Raw genomic sequence first — 27615 nt, 5'->3', positions numbered from 1 at the left:
AGTAAAATATATTTCCGGAAAACGTTCAGCCCTCAACAGAAACATCTTTCCGTAAAAGCCAGCGGAGCGTAATTATTCTAAAGTCAGTTTTGAACAGTTTGTAAATTTTAGAGCAAACACCAAATAAACATTTCATTTCGAGCTGATGCTGATAATTATGAAAGAAGCGATAAGTTGAATTTAAAATTATAATCACTATACCCAATTCTTGAGTAAATGAACATGCATACCTCCGCCTCTGTTTATGAGAAAGAGTGAATAGGATAACAAAATCTTGGAGTAGGGGGACCGGCCGTTTTTCTGCCAAGTTTATTTATAAAGTCGTCTGAACACAATTCATTTTGTTTTGTAATTTGTACGTGAAGGGTTACAGTGTCAAGTGATTAGGTTATCGTCTATACACCATGCCTGAATCTCCTAAAAAGCCAGCTGTGCAAAGCAAATCTATACCAATTAAACGAGTGTTAGTAAAGGATCCTTCTGAAATCCCATCACAGTGTTCTTCTACACCTGGAGGAACTACATTTTCAACTACACCGGGAGGTAGGTATCACAAAAATACTATAGGTGTTATTGAGAATCCAATGAATGAATTCAATATATTTATGGGCATACTTAGTAATAATGTAAATACCTACGTAAAATGAATGGTCGACAGAAATGAAAGACTAATTAGGTAATAATGGGTGAACAAACTGGAGGCCATTTTTTTTAAATTTTGGGATAATATTTGTTTGATAGATTATGTAACTGTCAAAAAAGAACGTATAAATGTTTACGACTGCGAAAAATGTTATATCAAATGAGCGATTTTTGTAACTAGAATTTGGCCGTGCATACGACATGACAAAATAAATGAACCTAATAACTAATTTCACAAAAGCCGTACATGAATATTTAACACCTTTGTATAAAGGTCAGTTTTCTGAAAATGAAAATGTTTCCCGTTCTATTTTTAACGGCGTTTGTGGGAAAGATCTTAGTCGTGATTAATATCTAAGTTTTCAAAAGCCGTACAAGAACTTTAAGCAAATTACGCACCCCCCCCCCTCCCAAATTGGGTTCCATAGTTTCCATATGCAACACCTACAAGCGACGGCATGAGGTTGAAACTCATTTTCTACTTCTGAACTATCAGAACTATCAAAATCATACATTTTTTTTGAGCTACTACAACCCCCAAAAATTCAGCACGGGCTGGCGGTCTAATATTGTGCGTTCAATATTTGTCTGTATCAGTAGCGTATTATCCTCTTAATACAGGCTGATTCACGGTGGATGGCACATTAGACGTTTCTGGTGAACCAGACAACGGATCACTTTGAAAATTTAATGGAGGGCATATTCGGACATTCTCTAGCCAACTAAAATATTTTCGACAATGCGGTGTTGCCGCTTCTATTAGAAAGCAGTAGCAACTTTGATTTTTCAAATGGAACACTCTGTATATAATATTATTTTTGGAATCTCCAACAATTGCCCGACAACTTTTCTTGATATTTCCCTATACCTATCTGTTACCGTTTTCGAAATAAAAATTCATTTCAATTTTTTTCTTCGAAAATCATGACTTCTAAAAATGCCGATATCTTTTAGTTAAGAAGTACTATGATATCGAAATTTGGTTTGGACTTAGGTGATACTTGGACACTTCCCACACGTCAGCCTAATCTCCGTTACTTCAATACAGGGTGGTAAAAAAATACAGTTTTTTCGTTTGCTTGAAAAAGTTGCTGAAATTTGATTATTTTAAATGGAACACCCTGTATATTATTGAAAATTCGGAAAGCTGCTGAAATTTGCTTTCTTTTTATGTATATCATACCTATACCTAACTAGTCAAGTTTCGGACTTATGAACATTTATTTGTGAAAATGTCCCTTCAGAATGGTATTTCCATTCGGTATTTGGTAAGCAGGCCATGATTACTATTTGACAGTAGCGTTGTGACATTCTCCTAATAATATCGACATTTTCGTCACTTCAGAAGTTGCAAATACCTTCAAAACGATGGAACAAAACTATTCAAACGAAGTTCTTATGAATTTGTTTATTATTTTTGGACAGTGTGACAAAATTATCAGCAGAACATGTAGAAAGTTCAATGAAATGTATCCGAATCTACCGCCAATGAACCTCAAGAAATTTATACGAATTCAGAACAATTTCAATGCATTTGGATCAACTTTAAAAGCACCAAGAAACTTGTCTCGACCCGTAACTTTCGAAGACAACCAGATTAATGTCTTAGCATATTTTCACGCATTTCCCGAGTCATCGATAAGAAGTGCTGAAGAAGATTTGGGTATAAAATATTCATCGGTTCAAAGAATCTTGCGAAGACATAAAATGCATGATTATAAATTCACCAAAATTCAAGCAATGAAGCCTCAAGATCCTCAACAGAGAGTAGAATTTTGTGAAATGTTGTTGACACGCATTCAAGAAGATCCACTTTTTTCAAATAAAATTATTTGGACTGATGAATCGAAATTTTCGAGAGAAGGGATTTTCAATAGAAAAAATCGTCATTATTGGTCCAGTGAAAATCCTCACGTCACAAAAGAAGCCGGATTTCAAGAAAAATTCAGTTTTAATGTCTTCTGCATGTTGATGGACAACAAATTGAGGTACGTGATATACGAGGAGTCATTAACATCCAGAAGCTACCTGAATATTTTGGAGAATACTGTAGACAGTTTCGTGGATAATCTGCCACTCGAAGATTATCGAAACTGTTGGTACCAACTAGACGGAGCTCCTGCACATTGCACAAGAGAAGTGAGCGCAGAACTGGATAGACTATTTGACGATCGGTGGATGAGGCGCTTGGGACCATGGAATTGGCCAGCGAGATCACCCGATCTTAATCCATTAGATTTTTATTTGTGGGGAATGTTTAAAGAAAAAGTTTACAAAATACCCGTGCGTTCGAGAGATGAATTGTTAGAAAGGATTGCCCAAACATTTGAAGATTTGGATCTCAATGAAATCAGATCTGCCACCACGAAAGCAGTCAACACCCGCATTTTAAAGTGCTTGGAAGTGAACGGCCAGCGATTCGAACATATTTTGAAATATTCCACATGATTGTTTTACTTTTTTATATTTATTCATATCAATATTTCCAATTTCAAGTTTCTTGGTGCTTTTTTAAAAATTATCCAAACATATTGAAATTGTTCTGAATTCGTATAAATTTCTTGAGGTTCATTGGCGGTAGATTCGGATACATTTCATTGAACTTTCTACATGTTCTGCTGATAATTTTGTCACACTGTCCAAAAATAATAAACAAATTCATAAGAACTTCGTTTGAATAGTTTTGTTCCATCGTTTTGAAGGTATTTGCAACTTCTGAAGTGACGAAAATGTCGATATTATTAGGAGAATGTCACAACGCTACTGTCAAATAGTAATCATGGCCTGCTTACCAAATACCGAATGGAAATACCATTCTGAAGGGACATTTTCACAAATAAATGTTCATAAGTCCGAAACTTGACTAGTTAGGTATAGGTATGATATACATAGAAAGAAAGCAAATTTCAGCAGCTTTCCGAATTTTCAATAATATACAGGGTGTTCCATTTAAAATAATCAAATTTCAGCAACTTTTTCAAGCAAACGAAAAAACTGTATTTTTTTACCACCCTGTATTGAAGTAACGGAGATTAGGCTGACGTGTGGGAAGTGTCTAAGTATCACCTAACTCCAAACCAAATTTCGATATCATAGTACTTCTTAACTAAAAGATATCGGCATTTTTAGAAGTCATGATTTTTGAAGAAAAAAATTGAAATTAATTTTTATTTCGAAAACGGTAACAGATAGGTATAGGGAAATATCAAGAAAAGTTGTCGGGCAATTGTTGGAGATTCCAAAAATAATATTATATAGAGAGTGGACCATTTGAAAAATCAAAGTTGCTACTGCTTTCTAATAGAAGCGGCAACACCGCATTGTCGAAAATATTTTAGTTGGCTAAAGAATGTCCGAATATGCCCTCCATTAAATTTTCAAAGTGATCCGTTGTCTGGTTCACCAGAAACGTCTAATGTGCCATCCACCGTGAATCAGCCTGTATAATATTACACGTTTAATCAGTCCCTTCAGTCCATAATGTGTTTTTTGGGTCAACTGGTCATTAGCCTTGTGTTATGGATAGTCCATGTTAATAACTCCCTGAGCTTCCTCGGGACATGTAAGGTCCGGAGACCTGGCTGGCCAGTTCTGTGGATCTCCTCGTCTTATCCATCTATTTGGATATTGTCGATCTAACTCGTTTGTGCAGGAGCACCATAATAGCTGCACCCACATCCGTTGACGAATATTAGGAGGTATACTTTCCAACAGCACAGGCAAATTATCCCTAATAAATCCGAGAAACATGACGCCGTTTAAATGACCATCAAAAAAGTAAGGACCTACTACTTGCGTTCAATGGTTCCACCCACACATTAATAGACCATCTGTGCTGGTGATCAAGGGTTTTTAAAATATTAGGATTTCGTCACTGTAGTAGTGAAAGTTATGTCTGTTAACTAATCGGTTGTTATGGAGAGTTGACTTATCGGAAAAAAGCACATAATCAAAAACATTTCTTCATCACCAAACTTTTCTAAAACCCATAAACAAAAATTCAGTCGTCGATCATAATCTTCTTCAAAAAGCTGCTATGTAGTTGAATGCGATACGGGTGAAATTTGTAATTTTTAATTATTCTTTGGATACTCTGTCTGCTTATTCGTTGACTTGTGTGAGGGTATTCAATTAGAGATAACATCACTAAATATTCATTTTTCTCATTTCCAGTAACCGGTTTTTGACGTTCTTGCATATTATAAGATACACTTCCTGTTCTTTGGAAAAGCTGCAACAACTTTTTCAATGAACGCTTGTTAGGATGACTCCTGTTAGGATACCTTTGGGCATATACTCTTGGCGCTAATAAACAGGTTTCTTCACACTCACCGATTATCAAAATCATATCAATTCGTTCTTCCTGGGGATAAGTTCTCATTTTAAAATATTTCAAAATGACAATAATTTTAAACTAGTTAAAACAATTATAATGGTTTGATTAACAAGTTCTGTCACTGTCAAATACTTTTTGTTTCATAATAATAATTAACGTCATCTAGGCCAGAGCCTACTATTATTGAAAAAATAGTAGAATAGGTTTTATAGGCAATCGTAAATGTATGTTTTTATTGACCCCATATTGTAATTTTGGTATTTATTCCACTATGAAGTCTAATATATTTGCTAAGAAACAAGTGAATGTAACATATTTTGACACATGCTTCTTTTTATTTTGAAGAATGCTTTTTAATATTTCATAATTCAAACTACAATAAAAAGATGTTTAAAACGCTTTTTAGGCTTTTCATTACAATATAGCGTGTTTCATTTTGAAGATAAAAAATTACTCATAAGTGAAATATAAAAACGCCTTTTGTGTAAAAAGCAGAAGATATAGGTATAGGGAACTCTAATATAGCTTTGGAGGAAATCTACTTTTGCGTCAAATTACGCCACCAAATACGGGGTGTTCCATTCAACATTAAGAAGTTATTTAATTAAATTTGTGTCCAAATTTTGAGGGAATTTGTTTCGCCACTCGGAATGATATTGCATTAAAAATTTCATATGGTAGTCAACTTTAACCTTTGAGCTAAGCAGTACATTTAATCACGAGTAGCTCGTTACACGTTACAGGGTGAAAATAATTTTTAAATTATGGTCTGTATTTTTTAATTTCTCGAAATTTTTCAAAAACGGTCAGTTTTAAGTATGGGAAATAAGATAGTAACTCACCTTTATTTTGTCTATAGTATCTAAAAATATTAAAAATTATAGGGTGTTCCGTAAGAAAAAATATAACTTTGGCATGTAACTTTTTTGTGAGTCACCCTATATATTTCAAAATAATTTTGGAATATGCTCTTCATGGACCCACATATACTTGTGCTGGAAGTTTTTCCCTAACTCTCTTCATTTCTCGTAGAAATACTGAGGCGAATGTGGTGGGCCACCTTGGCCCATCGTATAAAATACGGTCTCATTCAGTGAGTTATCATTATTTTTAATTGAGTCAATAATTATCAGAGATCGATTAAAATTTTTGTGTATTGATCAAAAACAAGCACTGTTTCCAAACATCATAACTGCAGATTGGCGTGAAGTTATCCACAGATTTCTGGCCACACATGCCGACGTAGAGGAAAATAAAAATCTGTGGTTGGGATACAAAATTATTAGCACTCGTACTAATATCTGTGGCTGGAAATACCTATTCACTATAGGTTGAACGTGAAATTATTGAGACTATTTGGTGTTTAACATTTTTATAGAGTCTTGAATAGATTGAGGCGTTGATAATCCTATTCTCATCAACAATACAGATTGAGGGAAAAATAAAATTGAAAATATTAGACTTACTCTCCGATACCCCATATAGAAATGATATCCGATGATGTGCATCCATCAAAATCACACAAGTTCCATAGTTTCTTGAGAAGATTAACTTGGTGATAACAGTTTTCTTGTTACCTAAACAGATTTCGAAAAAGAAATTGTTGAAACAATCAGACTCATTTTTTGAGATTCCTTGTATTCATGAAAATCACACAACTCTTATAGAATTTTGAATAGATCAACACAGTGAAAACCGTTTTTTTTTGTTACCCATACGGAATTCGAGAATAAAATTGTTGAAACGATCAAACTAACTTTTTCAACCCCTTATAGGATTGAAATCAGATGATGTGCATGCATAAAAATCGCATAAGTCTTATGGAATCTTGGGTAGATTGACGTAGTGATAACAATTTTCTTGTCACCCGAAGAGATTTCGAAAACAAAAATGTTGAAACAATCAGACTCATTTTTTGAGATTCCTTGTAGATTGAAACCAGAAGATGTGCGTTCATGAAAACTACACAACTGTTATAGAATCTTGGGTAGATCGATATAGTGAAAACCGTTTTCTTGTCACCCATACAGATTTCCAGGAAAAAATATAGAAACAATCAGACTCACTTTTTAAAACACCTTGTAGAATTGGAACTAGAAGATGGGTGTTCATGAGAATCACACAACTATTATAGAATCTGAGGTAGATCTATATATTGAAAACTGTTTTCATGGCACCCATACAGATTTCGAGAAAAAAATTGTTGCAACAATCAGACTCATTTTTTGAGATTCCTTGCAAAATTGGAACCAGAAGATGTGCGTTCATGAAAATTACTTAACTGTTATAGAATCTTGGGTAGATCAATATAGTGAAAACCGTTTTCTTGTCACCCATACAGATTTCCAGGAAAAAATATTGAAAAAACCAGACTCACTTTTTAAAACACCTTGTAGAATTGGAACTAGAAGATGTGCGTTCATGAAAATTACACAACTGTTATAGAATCTTAGTAAGATCGATATAGTGTAAACCGTTTTCTTGTCACCCATACAGATTTCCAGGAAAAAATATTGAAAAAATCAGACTCACTTTTTAAAACACCTTGTAGAATTGGAACTAGAAGATGTGCGTTCATGAAAATTACATAACTGTTTTGAAATCTTCGGTAGATTGATATAATGAAAACTGTTTTCTTGTCACCCATACAGATTTCGAGAAAAAAATTGTTGCAACAATCAGAATAATTTTTTGAGATTCCTTGCAAAATTGGAACCAGAAGATGTGCGTTCATGAAAATTACTTGACTGTTATAGAATCTTGAATAGATCGATATAGTGGAAACCGTTTCCTTGTCACCCATATAGATTTCCAGGAAAAAATATTGAAACAATCAGACTCACTTTTTAAAACACCTTGTAGAATTGGAACTAGAAGATGTGCGTTCATGAAAATTACATAACTGTTATGAAATCTTGGGTAGATCGATATAGTGAAAACCGTTTCCTTGTCACCCATACAGATTTCCAGGAAAAAATATTGAAAAAATCAGACACACTTTTTGATTTTGATTTTGATTTCATGTCACCCATACAATTTTCGAGAAAAAAATTGTTGCAACAATCAGACTCATTTTTTGAGATTCCTTGCAGAATTAAAATCAGAAGATGTGCGTTCATGAAAATTACTTAACTGTTATAGAATCTTAGGTAGATTTATATACTGAAAACTGTTTTCATGTCACCCATACAGTTTTCGAGAAAAAAATTATGCAACAATCAGACTCATTTTTTGAGATTCCTTGTAGAACTGGAATCAGAAGATGTGTGACATGAAAACGGTTCTCACTGCATCGATCCACCCAAGATTCTATAACAGTTATGTAAGTTTCATGAACGCACATCTTCTGGTTCCAATTCTACAAGGAATCTCAAAAAATGAGTCTGTTTATTGCAACACTTTTTTATCGAAATCTGTATGGGTGACAAGAAAACAGTTTTCACTATATCGATCTACCTGAGATTCTATAACAGATGTGTGATTTTCATGAACGCACATCTTCTGGTTCCAATTCTACAAAGTGCTTTCAAAAGTGAGTCTGATTTTTTCAATATTTTTTCCTGGAAATCTGTATGGGTGACAAGGAAACGGTTTTCACTATATCGATCTACCCAAGATTTCATAACAGTTATGTAATTTTCATGAACGCACATCTTCTAGTTCCAATTCTACAAGGTGTTTTAAAAAGTGAGTCTGATTGTTTCAATATTTTTTCCTGGAAATCTGTATGGGTGACTAAGAAACGGTTTTCACTATATCGATCCACCCAAGATTTTATAACAGTTATGTAATTTTCATGAACGCACATCTTCTACTTCCAATTCTACAAGGTGTTTTGAAAAGTGAGTCTGATTGTTTCAATATTTTTTCCTGAAAATCTGTATGGGTGACAAAAAAACGGTTTACACTATGTCGATTTAATTAAGATTCTTAAACAGTTGTGTAATTTTCATGAACGCACATTTTCTAGTTCCAATTCTACAAGGTGTTTTGAATAGTGAGTCTGATTTATTTTTTCCTGGAAATCTGTATGGGTGACAAGAAAACAGTTTTCACTATATCGATCTACCCAAGATTCTATAACAGTAATGTAGTTTTCATGAACGCACATCTTCTGGTTCCAATTCTACAAGGAATCTCAAAAAATGAGTCTGTTTGTTGCAACACTTTTTTATCGAAATCTGTATGGGTGATAAGAAAACAGTTTTCACTATATCGATCTGCCTGAGATTCGATAACAGTTGTGTAATTTTCATGAACGCACATCTTCTGGTTCCAATTCTACAAGGACTCTCAAAAAATGTGTCTGATTGTTGCAACAATTTTTTTCTCGAAATCTGTATGGGTGATAAGAAAACAGTTTTCACTATATCGATCTGCCTGAGATTCGATAACAGTTGTGTAATTTTCATGAACGCACATCTTCTGGTTCCAATTCTACAAGGACTCTCAAAAAATGTGTCTGATTGTTGCAACAATTTTTTTCTCGAAATCTGTATGGGTGACAAGAAAACAGTTTTCACTATATTGATTTAATCAAGATTCTATAACAGTTTTGTAAGTTTAATGAACGCACATCTTCTGGTTCCAATTCTACAAGGAATCTCAAAAAATGAGTCTGTTTATTGCAACACTTTTTTATCGAAATCTGTATGGGTGACAAGAAAACAGTTTTCACTATATCGATCTACCTGAGATTCTATAACAGATGTGTGATTTTCATGGACGCACATCTTCTGGTTCCAATTCTACAAAGTGTTTTAAAAAGTGAGTCTGATTTTTTCAATATTTTTTCCTGGAAATCTGTATGGGTGACAAGGAAACGGTTTTCACTATATCGATCTACCCAAGATTTCATAACAGTTATGTAATTTTCATGAACGCACATCTTCTAGTTCCAATTCTACAAGGTGTTTTAAAAAGTGAGTCTGATTGTTTCAATATTTTTTCCTGGAAATCTGTATGGGTGACAAGAAAACGGTTTACACTATATCAATGTTACTAAGATTCTATAACAGTTGTGTAATTTTCATGAACGCACATCTTCTAGTTCCAATTCTACAAGGTGTTTTAAAAAGTGAGTCTGATTGTTTCAATATTTTTTCCTGGAAATCTGTATGGGTGACTAAGAAACGGTTTTCACTATATCGATCCACCCAAGATTTTATAACAGTTATGTAATTTTCATGAACGCACATCTTCTACTTCCAATTCTACAAGGTGTTTTAAAAAGTGAGTCTGATTGTTTCAATATTTTTTCCTGAAAATCTGTATGGGTGACAAAAAAACGGTTTACACTATGTCGATTTAATTAAGATTCTATAACAGTTGTGTAATTTTCATGAACGCACATCTTCTACTTCCAATTCTACAAGGTGTTTTAAAAAGTGAGTCTGATTGTTTCAATATTTTTTCCTGAAAATCTGTATGGGTGACAAAAAAACGGTTTACACTATGTCGATTTAATTAAGATTCTATAACAGTTGTGTAATTTTCATGAACGCACATCTTCTACTTCCAATTCTACAAGGTGTTTTAAAAAGTGAGTCTGATTGTTTCAATATTTTTTCCTGAAAATCTGTATGGGTGACAAAAAAACGGTTTACACTATGTCGATTTAATTAAGATTCTATAACAGTTGTGTAATTTTCATGAACGCACATCTTCTGGTTCCAATTCTACAAGGACTCTCAAAAAATGTGTCTGATTGTTGCAACAATTTTTTTCTCGAAATCTGTATGGGTGACAAGAAAACAGTTTTCACTGTATTGATTTAATCAAGATTCTATAACAGTTATGTAAGTTTCATGAACGCACATCTTCTGGTTCCAATTCTACAAGGAATCTCAAAAAATGAGTCTGATTGTTGAAACAATTTTTTTCTCGAAAACTGTATGGGTGACATGGAAACAGTTATCACTATATAGATCTACCTAAGATTTCATAACAGTTATGTGATTTTCATGAACGCACATCTTCTACTTCCAATTCTACAAGGTGTTTCAAAAAGTGAGTTTGATTGTTTCAATATTTTTTCCTGGAAATCTGTATGGGTGACAAGAAAACGGTTTACACTATGTCGATCTAATTAAGATTCTATAACAATTGTGTAATTTTCATGAACGCACATCTTCTAGTTCCAATTCTACAAGGTGTTTTGAAAAGTGAGTCTGATTGTTTCAATACTTTTTCCTGGAAATCAGTATGGGTGACAAGAAAACGGTTTTCACTATATCGATCTACCCAAGATTCTATAACAGTTATGTAGTTTTCATGAACGCACATCTTCTGGTTCCAATTCTACAAGGAATCTCAAAAAATGAGTCTGATTGTTTCAACATTTTTGTTTTCGAAATCTCTTCGGGTGACAAGAAAATTGTTATCACTACGTCAATCTACCCAAGATTCCATAAGACTCATGCGATTTTTATGCACGCTCATCATCTGGTTTCAATTCTACAAGGGGTTGAAAAAGTTAGTTTGATCGTTTCAACAATTTTATTTCCGAATTCCGTATGGGTAATAAAAAAACGGATTTCACTGTGTTGATCTATTCAAAATTCTATAAGAGTTGTGTGATTTTCATGAATACAAGGAATCTCAAAAAATGAGTCTGATTGTTTCAACAATTTCTTTATCGAAATCTGTTTAGATAACAAGAAAACTGTGATCACCAAGTTAATCTTCTCAAGAAACTATGGAAGTTGTGTGATTTCGATGGACGCACATCATCGGATATCATTTCTATATGGAGAATTGGAAACTAAGTCTAATATTTTTAATTTTATTTTTCCCTTAATCTGTATTGTTGATGAGAAAAGGATTATTAATGCTTCAATCTACTCAAGACTCTATAAAAATGTTAAACACCAAATAGTCTCAATAATTTCACGTTCAACCTATAGTGAATAGGTATTTCCAGCCACAGATATTAGTACGGGTGCTAATAATTTTGTATCCCAACCACAGATTTTTATTTTCCTCTACGTCGGCATGTGTGGCCAGAAATCTGTGGATAACTTCACGCCAATTAACTGCAGCACTCTTCTTGGTGCTCGTTTCACTAACCAAGTTGACGTCTTCAGAAGATGAAGCAGACTAATTACCAAGAAAACTACTACTGTATTTTTCAATACCAGCTGATGTTAGCGTACATTCAAATAGTTTAAAAAAGGTTGAAACAAAAAATGTAGTGATAAAAAGGTTCTATAAAATCGTCCTGAATCACTTTTGACTTATTTGCAAAAGAAAACGAGATACCTGCAATAAACGATTGAAATTTATAGCTCAGCAGTGCGGCATATTGAAAAATTTATAAAAAATCGAAAAATGTGAGTTTTTTTAATCATATCTACAAAGTCTAATGAATAATATCAAATCGCTTAAACCAAAATCACATTCCCGAGATTATTCCTTAGACTTTGTAGATGTTATTAAAAAAAGTTGAAAAGTTCACAATTTTCCAATTTTTTGTAAATTTTTTAATATGCCGCACTTCTGAGGTATACATTTTAATCGTTTATTGCATATATCTTGGCATCTTGCAGATACGTCAAAAGTGATTAAGGACGATTTTGTAGAAAATTTTAACCCTACACTTTTTTGTTCCGGCCTTTTTTTCATATCTTTTATGTTTTTGTTCAACATTTTTTAACTGTATGGTAAAATAAACTTAAATTGTAAAATGCATGCTTGTCTTTCGGATGGTAATTTGAATCTTCATTTTATTGGACTATAAGGAGAAGTTTTGCATATGATTGAATCTGTTTGATGCCACACATTTTTTTAATGGAAACAATTTATTATTTATTAAGTTCCGGGAGTTGGGAAGACCTTCAAAACCAAAGTACATTTTTTAAATCATTTGTAATATTCAAAGAAGACTGAGAGTTACAAAATGATTGGTTGAAGGCTTTGGATTAGTTAAAAATAATGAATTATTTATTTTTGAATATTTTTAGTCGATGATAACTTTTGTCGATTGACAACTATTTTTCGGATCTTAATAGGACGACTGAGAAGTTTTCTGGGGCCAAAAACTCAAAATATATCAAACAATAGTAAGCAATTTCAGAGTAAACAAGTGATATTGAAGTATTTTTTAACTGCATTTTTCAACTAAAAATAAATTTGTTCAATGTTGTAGGCAATATCTAACTCGTTGATTGTTATAGAATGTTATGGGAATTGTTTTTCATTGGATTCTATCGAGAAAATTATAACAATGTGTTCAAATCCCAGGTGGCGTTGCCATTTCATACAATTTTTCCTGAATTCAATACTTTTTGAGTTTTGGTATTTAAAACGATATAGAAATGTCATTTCATATCTTGTCTTATCATGAACCAGGAGAATGGATATCTGACATTATTCAAATATAAATATGATAAAAGGAGTTTCCTGATATTTAGATAACCTAAATTTTCATACATTTGACTTTTCGTTACAACTAGCTTCTGTTCGACGAAACTAAGATGACCAAATATAAATGTCACATTTAACTGTTGTTCATTTATTCCCTCATATAGTAGTTCGCATATTTTTAAGATAATATAATTGTTCCGTTTGTACAAAAAACACTTTATTGTGAGATTTTCACTAAACAATTTTACAAAAACGCAATACGTGTTTCGCTATAGAATAGCTTCTTCAAGCATATCATTACTCATGCCACGTCATATTTGAAATATCGAAGTTGTAATGTTTATGTTATGTTATGTTTATTGGCCACGTAGGCCCATTTATATCAAATAACAACTGAGCAATAGTAGGCAAAAATAGCAGCTTCCCTTATCTTTCTAGAATTCTCTCATTACCATAGAATTTCAACTCAGCGTTATTCTTGTTTTTAATGCACATTGAGAAATTCTTCAATCTCTCATAAAACAAACAAAACCGAATTTAATCAACTGGTGTTGTATAAATTGTGCTCGCGAAAATATGTAATTGAAAAATATATCTCTCTACAATCTTTTATATCATTTCGATTGAACAAATCATATATGCTGGAAAATAGCGTTGCTGGGAACATTTTTACGCCAAACAATATAATTCTCCCCATTCTTCATATAAATTGAAAGGGTTATATTTTTAGGAGAGATTAGTTTTTGAGAAATAAAGATTTTGGCTTTCTTCTCCTCCATCTATATATGAGTAGAGGAAGAAAGCAATTAATTTCAGAATAAACTTTTTCGGAAGATGTTTAGATCATGCGTAGAATTTACTTTCATATATGAACTTTGAAACAACCACGTTCTCATATAAACATTGAATCACAAGAAATAAATAGTACTTTAGAAACATTTTTTTATATGAACATTGAATTATACAAAAATCATTTAAATAGTCTAGTGATCCAAATGACTTATTTCTTGAAATGTTTCATCTCAACGTTTCGTATTCAATTAAATTGTTCTTCAGGGCTCGAAAAGGAATTTTTTTCCATGTTAAAACTATAACTAGTTTTAAAAATTATTAGATATATCTATATATAAAATAAATATAGAAAATAAAAAGCACTGTGGCGAACAACCAATACAACATAATGACATGAAAAAAACGATACACTTGTTTGTATTTGAAAGTAGCTTCCGTGCATGATCCACATATCTTTTTGAAGACGACTATATATAGGTGTTGTTGAATACGCCAAATAACTATACAGGGTGGGTCATCGAAAACTTGACATGGAGGTTTTGGATTATTCTTGCAAATTCGAAATAACGATCAGACAGGTCGATTTTTATTGGGAGGGGGACATTTTTTTCCCCATTTACAGCGTCGTTACTTCAATCCCGGAGCAGAGGGGTGAACAACCCTTGGAATTTTAATAGAGAATAAGGGGCGAGTCGTACATCGTTTGAGAGATCTTGGAATTCTCTAAACAATGGTGTACAATTTTTTAAATTTGGAAGTATTTAAAAGAGTTCTTTCCGATAAATAACTTGTTCAAAATTGTTAATAGCAACTAATTGTTGACGTCACTGCTCAGTTGGAATGTATTTAGTTTCTTACGCTACTTTTTTGTTAATATTTTAGTTCTTTTCTGATAAGAGGACTACAATTGAGAAATGGTTAAAAATGCTGTCTCTATTTCTCATTTTTATGTTAAAAGTGATATCTACATTATTACTAGTAGTGAGTGCTGTAAAGTGTTGCTAAAGAAACAATGGTTTACACAACTGCAGAGAGGGTTCAGTTGATTGAACTGGTACAATGGAAATAGACGTTGTGCTGCGAGAGCCGCTGAACTGTTCAATCAACAACATGGGAAGAATGTGTCCGCGACAGTATGTTTTCGATTTAATTGCAAAATTTCGCGCAACTGGATCTGTATCAAATAATTCCAGCAACAATATGTTTTCAGAACTTATGATATATTAAATCGAATAGTCTTGTTCGGGAGATATTAAGGGAAACTATTATTTCAGATCAATTATTATTACAGTCAGTCAATCTCAAAAACGCCTAAGAGCATAGGTGCAATATTATCAACACAGATGAAATACACAGACAATTTCTTTTTTTCGTGACATTTTCTGAAGAATCAATTCAATATTTTTCAACTATCAAGTGTCCAAAGTTGGATGTAGAAGTCCATAATTTGTGTAAAATTAAAGTATGTTTTTATTTGTTTTCTGTTCTGAATATTCCTTTCACCTTTCAACAGCATTTGGTTTTTGAAACTATGAGGTAGTTTTTACAGGATTTGTCTAAACCGATTTGGGTGTGGTTTTCACTAATATCTATATTGTGATGAGATTCACGTAAAATATAGTGTTTCATTTATTTCAATCGGTTTATAGCTAAATGAAAAAGTTGTGGCAATATGAAGATCCACTTCAAATATATTATCAGAAAACGGATATTTTGAACACAATTCTTAATTTCCAAATATTTATTAAGGGTCCGAAATCGGTGTATCGATCGAATGCCCTTTGGATGTATAGTTTGTTTATATCATGTTATGTTTATATATTGAAATATCTTGAAGAGGGGCGAGGGGCACGTGCATAACTACGGGGTGGCAGAGTATACTCCGATATCTAACATTATGTTGAAAATACTATAGAAATATTGTTCAATTTTTAATGGAAACCTCAAAGTTTGTAAAAGAATTTAAATCAAAGCTGGACAGGTAAATGGGAACTTTTTGCTGTTCGGTAGAAAGTCTGGAAAAACCCAAAAACTAACATCCACGTGAACGATGTCGCTGGTTACATCTAGTCCAAACTATTGCAAAAAACGGCCACTAGCTCCAAACTAACCACCAAAAGACCGAAGTATTGCGTTATCTTCCTTGAAATAACAAAAATTTCATCTGATTAATTCAATGACCGTCACCCACCAATATTCACAGCTTATATAACTGTTGTTAAATATTACGAACTTCGATAGGTAAACAATTTTATATAACACATCGGCGAATAGAGTTTTTTGCCGAAACTGCGTATTAGATTTAAAAGTCAAACGTGAAAAAGAATGTTTTGTTGTGAATGCCGTCGAATTCAAGGTTATGAGGTTGTTATTCGGCACGTGCAAGCGCCTAAGACATACTAGAGACACCGGTAATGTAAATATGGTTTTGTATTTGCATTTTTACATAACATCGGCGTCGAACTTACGTTCATTATTTCCTCATTTAATTTGTTTGTATGCTGCACATCAGTAGCAGTTGACCCTTTTACGGACAATCCCACAGTGGCGTCTCGGAGACGAGTGTGAGGTATTCTGCAGGTTTACATATCAAGAAGTAAGGAAGTAAGGAGTATTTGCATGATTTGATCGAAACAATCATATTATGCAGTAGACTGGAATTATCTTTAGTTTTCTAAAGCATTCCATCATGACAGAAATAGTTAGTGACCAGAATTTGGGGTAAAATAACCAATAGTCAGCCTCTCAATACAAAACTACAAAACTTGATTTTGAAATTAGTATTGATTACAATGAGGAAAAGTAAATAAGAAAATTATTTCATCTAGACATATTTATAATTAGCATGTTCAAAGAATGACAAACAGTTCGTCTTAAATGATACTAGGCAAGATATAGGTCATAAACGTAATTTTTTAATCAGTAAATTATGTTTCATTGGGATACTCATAATATTGAGTACTGGCCACAGTTGAGCTTTTGGTTAGTTTCTGTTTTATGTACCTATAATATGGAAGGTTTAGTTGGGTAACAAAATCAATTTCTCTCACAAAAAAAAGCTTTCTTGCCAACGTTTCGAATGTGATGAAAAATTCTTATTCGGGGTTTCATAAACATACCTCCCACAAAACGTACAACTGTTATAATCTCAATGTTACGAGGAACCACGAATTCTTAAATAAATTACTCACCGAAAAGAAGTTTCTTCGTGTTGAAAATATAACTATTTTAAAAACATCAGACATATCAGATTCAAAATAAAAAACACTAAAATAATAAAATTTTCGGGACAAACGAGTGGCTAAACAAGAGAGCAAAAATTAACATCTCGCCACCCTCCCTTCTCAAGACAAAAGCTTATCAATTATCTGTGGAATAGTTGAAGAATATGATCATTCATCATATTTATTATTTTAATATAATAGTATATTGACTGTGTCTAAAACAAGCCCATAATCAAATAAACTCATTCTTTGTATGAAATCTAAATTCACCTCAATTGAAGATTGCGAATAATTTTACCTCCGAAACATTAGTTATAATTTTATGTACCAATTTTGATATGGTTTGTTTTCCTTTATTCGGGTATACTTGTGTGTATACTAAAATAGACATACTTGGGTATTTTGAAGTGTCTTAATGTTTTTATTGTTCTGAAATTCAATACATACTTGAACGCAATTCATTAATAATATATATACTTTTTATTCGAGGTCACCCTAATAAATTTCTGATAACGATATATTATGATTACTTGGAACTGCGTAGTTTCAAAAATATTCCACAAATCAGAGTACGGGCGTCCGACCACTGTATTTTATCTACAGAACAATTTTTACCTAAATAGTATCAGAATATTGTTTGAATTTGAATATAAACGAAACCAATAGTGAGAATAGAATCGATATTTCGTTTAATGAAACTCTTGCCTTCGTTGTATTTACCATTTCAAAGAAAGTGTTTTATATATATTTTTTTTTTATATTTTGCCAAAGTCATTCACTTCTTTGTACGCGGATGATTCTTCCCTTCTATTTAAAGCAAAAGATTTGCCGGAATTACAGCAAAATATAAATTCTGATCTTGATAACTTGCAAAATTGGTTCAGTGAAAATTCATTATTTTTTAATGCCTTCAAAACGAAAGCAGTAGCTTTTCATATTGCGCAAAATATTAACACGGCAGACATTAAATATTGGAATATCCGGTGTTGTAATAGAAAGGGTTGACAGTAGGTATAAAATTTTTAGGGCTTTTTCTAGACAGCAATCTCAATTTCCGTCAGCACTGCGATAATCTCACTAAAATACTCAATAAGCAGTGTTATGTGTTAAGAAACCTGAAAAGAATAATTCTAGACTACTCTGGTCTACTTTCATATTAACATGGTCAGATACAATCAAGAATTAACTATGGGATTATTGTTTGGGGAAATTCTCCACCTGCCCACAATGTTTTTGTAACGCAAAAGAGAATTATTAGAACCATTGCGAACGCAATGTTCGTGTAGAACATTATTTGCTCTCTACATTCTAGAAGTTTTGTTATACATCTATAAAAATAAAGATTCTTTCAAACAAAACCAATCTTTCCTTGAATATAATACCCGCATCGAAACATATTTTCACATACCACATACCCAAAATACGTTTATCTCTACGTCTGAACGCGTTTGAGATTTTGGGGCTGAGATTATATAATGCACTTCCGGAGTTTTTCAAAATTATAACCAAGGAACAAGTATTCAAACATAAAATAAAACAACTACTTTTTGAAATTAGCCCCTATACAAATACAATTGATGAGTTTTTTATCTACATTACTAAAAATGTTTTGTATTATTTTTGCTGCTTTGTTCAGTTGTTTCAATAACTCTTGTTATATGAATATGTCTGTTTTACAGTTGTATTTTATATGTATGTATCTGCTATGTACTGACTTGTCAAATTGCTTCTTTTAAGCTCATTCTAATGGATCAATGAAATATTATTATTATTATTATAATCTTTTGAGTGATATCTGAATTCATTCTATATGAAAGTAGGTATTTGGTTCGGGAGGGCTTTTACTTCCAGTTTGTGTCTTAAAGTTACTTCTTTGCACGATCTACACATCTTTGTATAAAGAGTTTATCTTGAAATCAATTGCCTTGTTCCTTTTTTTTTATACAAAAACATTTCAGGATTGGACAATTTGCTACAGGGTAACAAATTTAATGAATGAAGAAACATTATTACTGGGGATATCCGCAGTTTGCACGATTTTTGCAATTATCACATATTTTTGCAAAATTTCATAATAGGCTCTACTGATTGATTACTCATGGTAATGGGATCCAGTTATTTGTTTTATGTCCGCGATTCAGAGATAAAACCTTTCAGCTTCATAAAGCTCAAATATTCTTTGGAATATTTTTGCTTGCATGGAGATCCGTTCCCAAACATACCTGTGGATACAATCCAAAAAAAAGCAGTTGACTTAATTTGAAATTCATCCCTCATAATTAACTTGGAAAATAAAAGAATATATAACTGAGAAGTTTTGTAATCTGTTTGGAAATCAAATTGTTTACGGGAAAGTCATATTATTTTACATATTCCATCCGTCAGTATAAAATCATTAGACCAATCAATGTGACCAAAACCCTCTGAATGAAGGCAATTTCAAAATATTGAATCTCTGAAATGATGTAACGGCTAGTTTAGCGTTACAACAAAATGAGCATGACTATTCAGGAACACCCTGTACTAGCCATTGAACAAAATGAATTTGTGGTTGTCTACTGACAGTTGAAGATTGTAGGAAGTTCGGCAAGCAAAACATTCTACGCACTCCACAAAAAGTGTTAAATGCCAGGGGATTAAAAAACGACAAACAAAACGAGTTCTCGAAGTTTGAACGATAGAATAAGTCGAAAAAGTAGCGAACGGTTCACGAAGAATTTGAAGTGATTTCTTTTCATCCAAGTTTTGGGATTTTTCTTTGCTGAATCTTATGTTACACTAGTTTTCATGTTTTCTTGTGTAGATACGTTATAAACGTATTCGTGACATTTGGTTGAAAACTAGTACCTTGAGAGGGATTTACATTCGCTGCTTGTTCCTACAAAATCGTAAGTCGAAGATTTTCATACACAATTTTCTTGTAACTCGAAACCGAACGTTTTCAGGCAGCACTTTCCAACAAAATCGAGAAGCTGCCGAATTTCATATATGATCGTAGACCCTCATCAAAAGAGGTAGTTTTACTCTTATTAGTAATTAAGTAATAGGTTTCAATTTATTTTGTTGTGCATTCTAGGGTCTTACTCAAGGGTCTCACTCTAGGATCGTACTCTTACTCTTAGTATTGAGTCAGTCTCAGACAGTTGAATCCGTGACACAATTCTGATGTACCTCGATGAATTTGAATGAAATACCTTTTGTGCAGTTGGATTGGAGAGTGCAGTAATGCTGTTCACCCGCCGGTTACCAAGTTACATCTGAACCTGAATCCTGAATTATGTGACAGATAAGATGCATGATATTTGTTTGTGACTGTAGAGAAAACATATGTATTTATGATACTTACATTTATATCTATTATATAATTCTCCATATTCAACTATACGACATCTTACCACTCATTACGAATTAGCCTTAAAGTGTAAGCTTCACGTGCGCACGTTGAGTATATATGTGTATATATATATATATATATATATATATATATATATATATATATTTTTATAGCTACATCACTAACCCTATTTTGACTGATAGGAATTTCATATGTGGTAAACTCAGAAGTAATCTCGAGTATGATACAATGCTGTAATCAGTATTTACTCGTTACTATTAGAAATTAAACTTCTTCACTCAACTCACTCATAAATTAGAACCTTGAAGAATTTCAGTGTACTTATCAATAATATTAATATAACTATTTTTTTTGTCATCCAAACATATATCCTTTTTTTTAATTTTTTTTTTTCTTAATAAATAAGTGGTTCAAGGTGAAGCTTGCTATCTGTCTCTCCCGACAAATCATCATAGTCTTTCCAAACCAAATAAGCATAATTGTACTTATATCCAAGTTTTCAAAGTATAGTACAGGACGAAATCCAAAAGAACTGAAGGTTCCCCAGTTTGAACCTGCGAAAATAAACTGGTGGCGCCACCTAGCATTTTCTTATATTTTATTATTATTTTTTTTAAACCCAGCCTACTCTCCGACTGCGCGCCGTGCATTTTTGGTTTTGCAGCGCGTTAACGCATTTCGTCCTGGGAAAGCTGTTGAAAATTGAGCCGTTGCAATGATTCTCCAATTTTTTTATCGGTGTGAGCAGGAATATCAAATAATGAAGGACCTACCGCTTCCAGTATTAGTGAGATGAACTTTTATGTTGCTAAAATATCACAGAGGTGGGTAAAAAAACTAATAACTCTTTTTGTTCTAGGTACCAGAATAGTTTACGACATGGATTATCTCAGGAATTTACGCAACTCGCCTTTGTCTAAAACTCCACCAAAATTTCACATCCCTGAGCATCTTGCCATTAGCAGCCCCAAAAGGAATGCAGGGAGATCTCAACAAAAAGCCAATGAAATTGAAGATCAATTTCCAATCGACCTTTAGTAGCCCGATCGCTAGTCTATATTGAAAAAATGAGTTACTCCATTCTGTTAATGTTTACTTTTAATCCTGCTTGTTGATCTTCTCTGAACTTTGAATGACAATATCCAAAAATGTTGTGGTGGATTAAGTACTCTTCCTCTTTTAAATTTGAATATTATAGCAAGAATTGATAATATTAATATTTTTTCAGTTGATAATTTCTACTTCTAACTGCCGTTTCATGAATTCCACCATTCGTTCATTAGTTTTAGATTCATACTGGGATGACTTGATCTGTTGATTACTTTTGCTGAATGTTGCATTTTCAACATAATCTCGAGCAAGTCAACTCATTCTGATGGTGTTATATTTTCTGACACAATTTTTTGTGTTATTTTTAAAATATATTTTTTGGTTTCTAATTTTATAGAGACTTTTTGTAAATAAATAATTTTTACTGATGTATTCTATTTATTTTAATAATTAGTAATTTTCAAGCGAATTGCAGAAAATTTTAGAGAAAAAATATTCAAAAATTACCTTCCAAATCAAAATTCTTTTTATTGATAAATTGTAAAACAAAACTTGACACTGAATTTAAATTCAATTTTATGGTATTCCTGTTCATGTCAACTGATAATTGAATATGTTTCATTTTTACATTTTCACTGGGAATTATAATTATGATATATTTATAGAACAAAATTATATTCAGGTCTATTTTCTCAGATGATATGACAGATTATTCAACATTTGTCATATTTTCCATCTGTAATCGTTTTTATTTTTGTAAATGAATGCTATTTCATTTTTAAACCTTATTTTGTTCTTTTATTTATTGTTTGCTTCCATCTTTTAATTTTAGATATTCTGAAAAAAGGAAACAAGTTTCTGAAAGTTCGAATATACAATAAATAGTAATTCTTATATAGCTATATGATATTGATATATATATATATATATATATATATATATATATATATATATATATATATATATATATATATATATATATATATATAAATAAATAAATAAAGTGGATTACCTTAGCGACTGAAGAAATGTATGTACAGGAAAATGGATCAAGGGAGTCTCAGTCAAAAATTAAAACTCTGGTTTACTTTGCCAAGCTTTCACTTCTAATGGAGAGCTTTTTCAGGGCAGTAAAAATGAGTATAAAAGAACGAATTAAAGATATGAATTGATGAAAAGAAGTGAAACGTGTAGGATTTTTTGTTTGTCCTGCAGAAGCTTCCCATTAGAAGCTGAAGTTTGGCAAGTGAAAGTTTGGCAAAGTAAACCAGAGTTTTGATTTTGAATTTTGACTGATCATTTCTCCAGTCGCTGAAATGATCCACTTAAAAAACAGTGGGGTTCTTCGAAGAGATTGAAATCAACTATGGTTTCCAGATTAGCAGAGCAATGAAGGAATGGAGTAATAGGAACAAGAAACTAGTAGTAGAAGTGGTAGTAGTTTATTATTCACCAAATTACATGTATTTATAAAAGCATACAATAGAAGAAATGGGCGATTAATATAGATATAAGGAAAGGTTTGTCAAAACGAGTCTTATTATTGAATTTTTATCAGAGGAAACATAGGTAATTCACTTATCTGCGAAACATCCATATCGAAATTCTTTCTTTTGAAGATGGTCAAGATATAATGTATTTTGAGTTACTCAGGCAAAACATTTTAGTGCTTATATTTCTAACTAGTATTAACAATATCGATATAAAAAAGACACATTGAATATAAAATCTAAAAGTATGAAATCTCTAAACGATATCTCAAACTCATCGGATCACAATATTGGAATATTTGTGCCGATGTGAAACGAAAACTTAAATTATAGATAATTTTGAGGAATCGTTTCTGTAGTACCATAAGCGGTACTATAGTTGTACTATAGACCCCACCCCATTGATACTCGGTATATTTTTGAATGTTCGAAAAACATACAAAAGGGTTCTGAGTCTTTTACAAAGATAGTCTATATGTATTTTGCAATTGAGATTGTGGTCAATGTGTATTCCGAGATATTTTACTGAACTGAATTTTTTCAAAGTTATGTTCTTATTTCTGCTAGTTAAATGAATATTGATGTTTTGTGCATTGGGAAAATCATGACTGTTACTACCAGCCCACACAGCACTAGATATTCATGGAATATTCCCTGTATATCATAAAACGAACGTATATATTCCAAATATTCATATTTGGAATATATACATGCCTTTAGAATATTCATAGAATATGCTTGAATGAATATGGCAGGATTATTCCCGAAAAAATGTGCATAGAATGTCTATAAATGGATTATTCTCCCTTGAATAATCTAAGAATATTGTCGATCGAATATACCATATGGTATATTCTTAGAATATATCCCCACGGTATATTTTGGAATATTCTATACAATGGAATTTTGAATTATCTTATAATAACGTATTCAAATAATTCAATATTATTAAAAACAAAAATATTTGAAGATCTTAATCGAATGCATAACCTAATGTATATAACCCTGATAGTGTTAACCAATTTTTGAACTCAACGCAAAGATTCTGGATGAATTGCTCCAACAGCAACTGTTGGAAACGACAAAAAAAATTGAATGGGCCAATAAATGAACCAATTGCATCAATAAATTGGTTAATTCTCATTCTATTTGTCTTTTTGTATTTGAAATTATTTAATTACAAAGCGAAAAATCCTGGAAACAGAAAAATGGGGAAGTGAATAATTGGAATAAACGTTTCTCATTGGTCAATTGAAGTGTAGCGCGCGACAGTCGAATAAGCTCTGTGAAAGCGGCTGTCCCTTAATGCATGGTACATTTGCGTTTGCGTTAAATTCGACATTTGATTCAACATGGCGGTTGACTTGGCAGGTTCGCGTGTGTAATGCATGATGTGTTGGTGTTATTATCAAAGTATAATTCTGTCACGTTCAGTGTACCATTTATAATTTGGGGTTGTCCAATTTGCAGTACAGCGAATAGTTTGATTTTGGATCTTCAAACAGGAGAGTTGCATCTATTCAGTCTTCAAAAAAAGTAAGTAAAATGCAATAGTATCGATAGTAAAGTCATGGTGATTAACCTACTATACCTCATTTTAGGTTCGAGGAGAGTTGGTGTGTGGGATTTGTTGGTTTGACTAAGTACATGTTTGAACTAGAGTGATTTCAGCTGTGTATCTTCAATAGAGAAAAGTAAGTGAATGACACATTCTTTTGTATCATTTGTTTTCATAATTTTTATCACTCGTTTTCAAGATAGTATCAATTTGCCCAAAAGGAAACAGAGTGGTACCTGGTATAGGCAGGTGCGCCAAGGAACTGAAAGCGTAATGATTACTTTTCAACCAGACAATGCAAGTTGCTCTCCAAGTCATAAAATGTTGTAAATGTTCATGAGTAACCTATGCGAAAAATATCTATTTGATTTTTATTCCAGTTTTATTGTGCAACTTTCAAATAGTGATAATGAACGTTAATGTACATTTTGTTCCAGGTATTACTATTGAAACACTGGCTGATGCATTGTTGGACAAATATAAGGAAAACTATTCTGGTGGCAAAGTTTGAATAACTTTAAGTAAGTGAAATTCATTGAAGAACCCATCATACCACTCATTTTAAATACTTCATTTGTGGGTTTATTTTTCGAAGTGAGAAACCTAACCTAACCTATTTCTTGATGTAATACACTTTTTCTTTTTCAATGAAATGATATATTTATTATTTTTTAATTAGTGCTGATGAATTCACAGAGTTGTTATTTTAGTATATTTTTTAGTATACATTTGTTTGAGAGTAGGAACATCCTAATTTGAATACATTTCTAATATTTGTAATATGACAGTATTCAGGAATATTTTATTCAGTGAATAAATATTTTGAATTAGATTTTTTATTTTTAATATTGGTTGAAACGTCAAATATTTCAGTGTATATTGTTTTTGAAATATATTTGTTTATGAATATTATGTGTTTTATTACTTGTGTGAATCTTGTATCAAAATGCAATATATACATGCCTAATAGCGGTTACTCGTCACATTCTTGGAATATTCCAAATATTCCTAGAATATTCATAAAATATATTTAAAGAATATTCTATGGTGTTTCTCTATTGTATATTCCTACAATAAACTAAGAATATCCTGAATATTTTATGAATATTCCTCGGGTTCTATTCCTGGAATATTCTTAATAGAATATACCTTATAGATATTCTAAGAATATTATAAGATATTCCAAGAATATTCCCAAGGAATATTCTTAAAATATATCAAAGGTTCGCCAGGAGCACTTCCAGGGAATATTCTCCAGAAGATATATCGATGGCATATTCATAGCATAATACAATATCCTTAAATGTATATTCATGAAATATACCTGGAATATCTATTGCTATGTGGGAGTATCTTATGGCAACAGAAGAATTTTTACCTTCACAGGAAATAATACTGAAAATTTGAATATCCTTTTCAATTCTACAAATGGAAGAAATTCTTGTGACATTCATAATTTCAATGAAAAGTGAAAAAAAAAATTGAATCTTGAAATCAAAATCACAGATAATAATTCAAAATAATTGAAGAATATTTCGAATAAACAAACATAATTTGTAACAGAATCAATTACTTATAACATTTGGCTAGAATAGAATTTGGCTATTGAATACAATAAAATTTTGACATAAGTAAGAAAAATGTCGACAAAATTAATAAACTTAAATGTAAGTCAAAATCAGATATTGAAACTAAAGAAAATTGGATACAAAATGTATCTGATATTATTATACCAGAAGATATAAAACATTTCCTTGCCTTAGGTTTTAATTTAAGCTTACCACAAATTCGTAAAGATTTACTCTTAGGTACCGAAAACTTGATAACTGGGTTTTTTGATAACAAAAAGAAAAAAAAACTTTTTCCAAAAACCTCAATAATAAAAAGTATCTCAACCCCCCTTTTTGAAAAAAATAAAAACAATTTTAGATAATTATCCAGATTTAATACAAGTTCTGGTAAAGGCAACGTAATAGTGATTATGGAAAAATCTGATTATCTGGATTTAAGGGTTGAAACCATTGGATCAATCATATGGTCCTTCGAGCCGGATACTCTAAAAACAGCAGATTAGGCCATCTAGAATTTAGTAGTTAATAAAAAGACCTTTCATTTGTTCATCCATTTTCGCATTCTTTTTTGTTTTTTCAAATATTATAAATAATTTTGGGGGTATTTTACATATTCGTTTTGTCTCCGATGTTTTTCAATTTATTGGTTAAATTTCAACAACTCAATTTCTATTTCAAATATCTGTAGTAACCAGTGTTTTCATGATACGCTGGTATTCGATTTTCGAAAAATAAAAATTTTTCTACCAATTTTCTTCGATGATAGGTAGTAACCCAAAAATATATTGTATTATATTTTCAACTTACTTCGAAATTTTCGAAATTACCTTCAATATTTCCATGCTTTCTGTGTTTTTATGAAAATTTCTGTGTTTTTTTCTTATAGTTCAAATGTTCTATTTCCTTTTCATTAGAGAAAATAACGTATTTAATTGAATAAAAGAACAAAACTCGATTTTCCAAAAGTGCAAATTCTAACTTCGTGTAGAATAAGTAAGTCAATTTGTTTCTACGCGCAAAATGATTGAAAACATACATTTTCTACATCTTATGTAGTTGCATTTTATTTAATTCAATATTCAATAAAATGAAATAGATCTGTTTTGTTTTCAATAGTTCAATATCGGTATCAGTTTTTTTATTGGAAAACAGTGGCCTTGATTTTTTACCTTTGTTCAGGCACTGGATCTTTTGTTTTTACGAATTCTTTCATTCGAAACCTACATTCCGATT

At 31.9% G+C, this 27615-nt stretch overlaps 1 protein-coding gene and 2 long non-coding RNA genes across 4 annotated transcripts; all 3 read left to right on the top strand.

The window, feature by feature from the left end:
- Nucleotides 1-328: 328 nt before the first annotated feature.
- Thor (eukaryotic translation initiation factor 4E binding protein thor) lies at nucleotides 329-22191 on the top strand. Its single transcript, XM_023171915.2, has 2 exons — nucleotides 329-543; nucleotides 21573-22191. Exons 1-2 carry the CDS (start codon nucleotides 405-407, stop codon nucleotides 21749-21751), a joined length of 318 nt encoding a protein of 105 aa, XP_023027683.2. The 5' UTR covers nucleotides 329-404; the 3' UTR covers nucleotides 21752-22191.
- Nucleotides 18644-20742, top strand: LOC141485333 (uncharacterized). The gene is made up of 3 exons (XR_012467146.1): nucleotides 18644-20246; nucleotides 20304-20372; nucleotides 20435-20742. It is a non-coding gene; the product is annotated as an uncharacterized lncRNA (long non-coding RNA).
- A 1827-nt stretch (nucleotides 22192-24018) lies between the features above and the next one.
- Nucleotides 24019-25720, top strand: LOC141485344 (uncharacterized). 2 transcript variants are annotated; one of them, XR_012467149.1, is made up of 3 exons: nucleotides 24054-24789; nucleotides 24855-24947; nucleotides 25249-25720. It is a non-coding gene; the product is annotated as an uncharacterized lncRNA (long non-coding RNA). The 2 variants fall into 2 exon arrangements; XR_012467148.1 differs by having other exon boundaries at nucleotides 24019-24947.
- Nucleotides 25721-27615: the final 1895 nt, after the last annotated feature.

The sequence above is a fragment of the Leptinotarsa decemlineata genome, unplaced genomic scaffold (genome assembly GCF_025532065.1).
Source record: "Leptinotarsa decemlineata unplaced genomic scaffold, Ldec_3_MD MMD2_tig00026316_RagTag_RagTag, whole genome shotgun sequence".
NCBI classification, from domain to species: Eukaryota; Metazoa; Arthropoda; class Insecta; order Coleoptera; family Chrysomelidae; genus Leptinotarsa; species Leptinotarsa decemlineata.
Note: the sequence above shows the minus strand (reverse complement) of the source record. Positions and strands in the feature narration are given on the sequence as shown.

Coding starts and splice junctions, on each gene's coding strand:
- Thor (XM_023171915.2), top strand. CDS start 405: ATGCCTGAATCTCCTAAAAAGCCAGCTGTGCAAAGCAAATCTATACCA. Junction 544..21,572: donor ATTTTCAACTACACCGGGAG/GTAGGTATCACA, acceptor TTTTTGTTCTAG/GTACCAGAATAGTTTACGAC.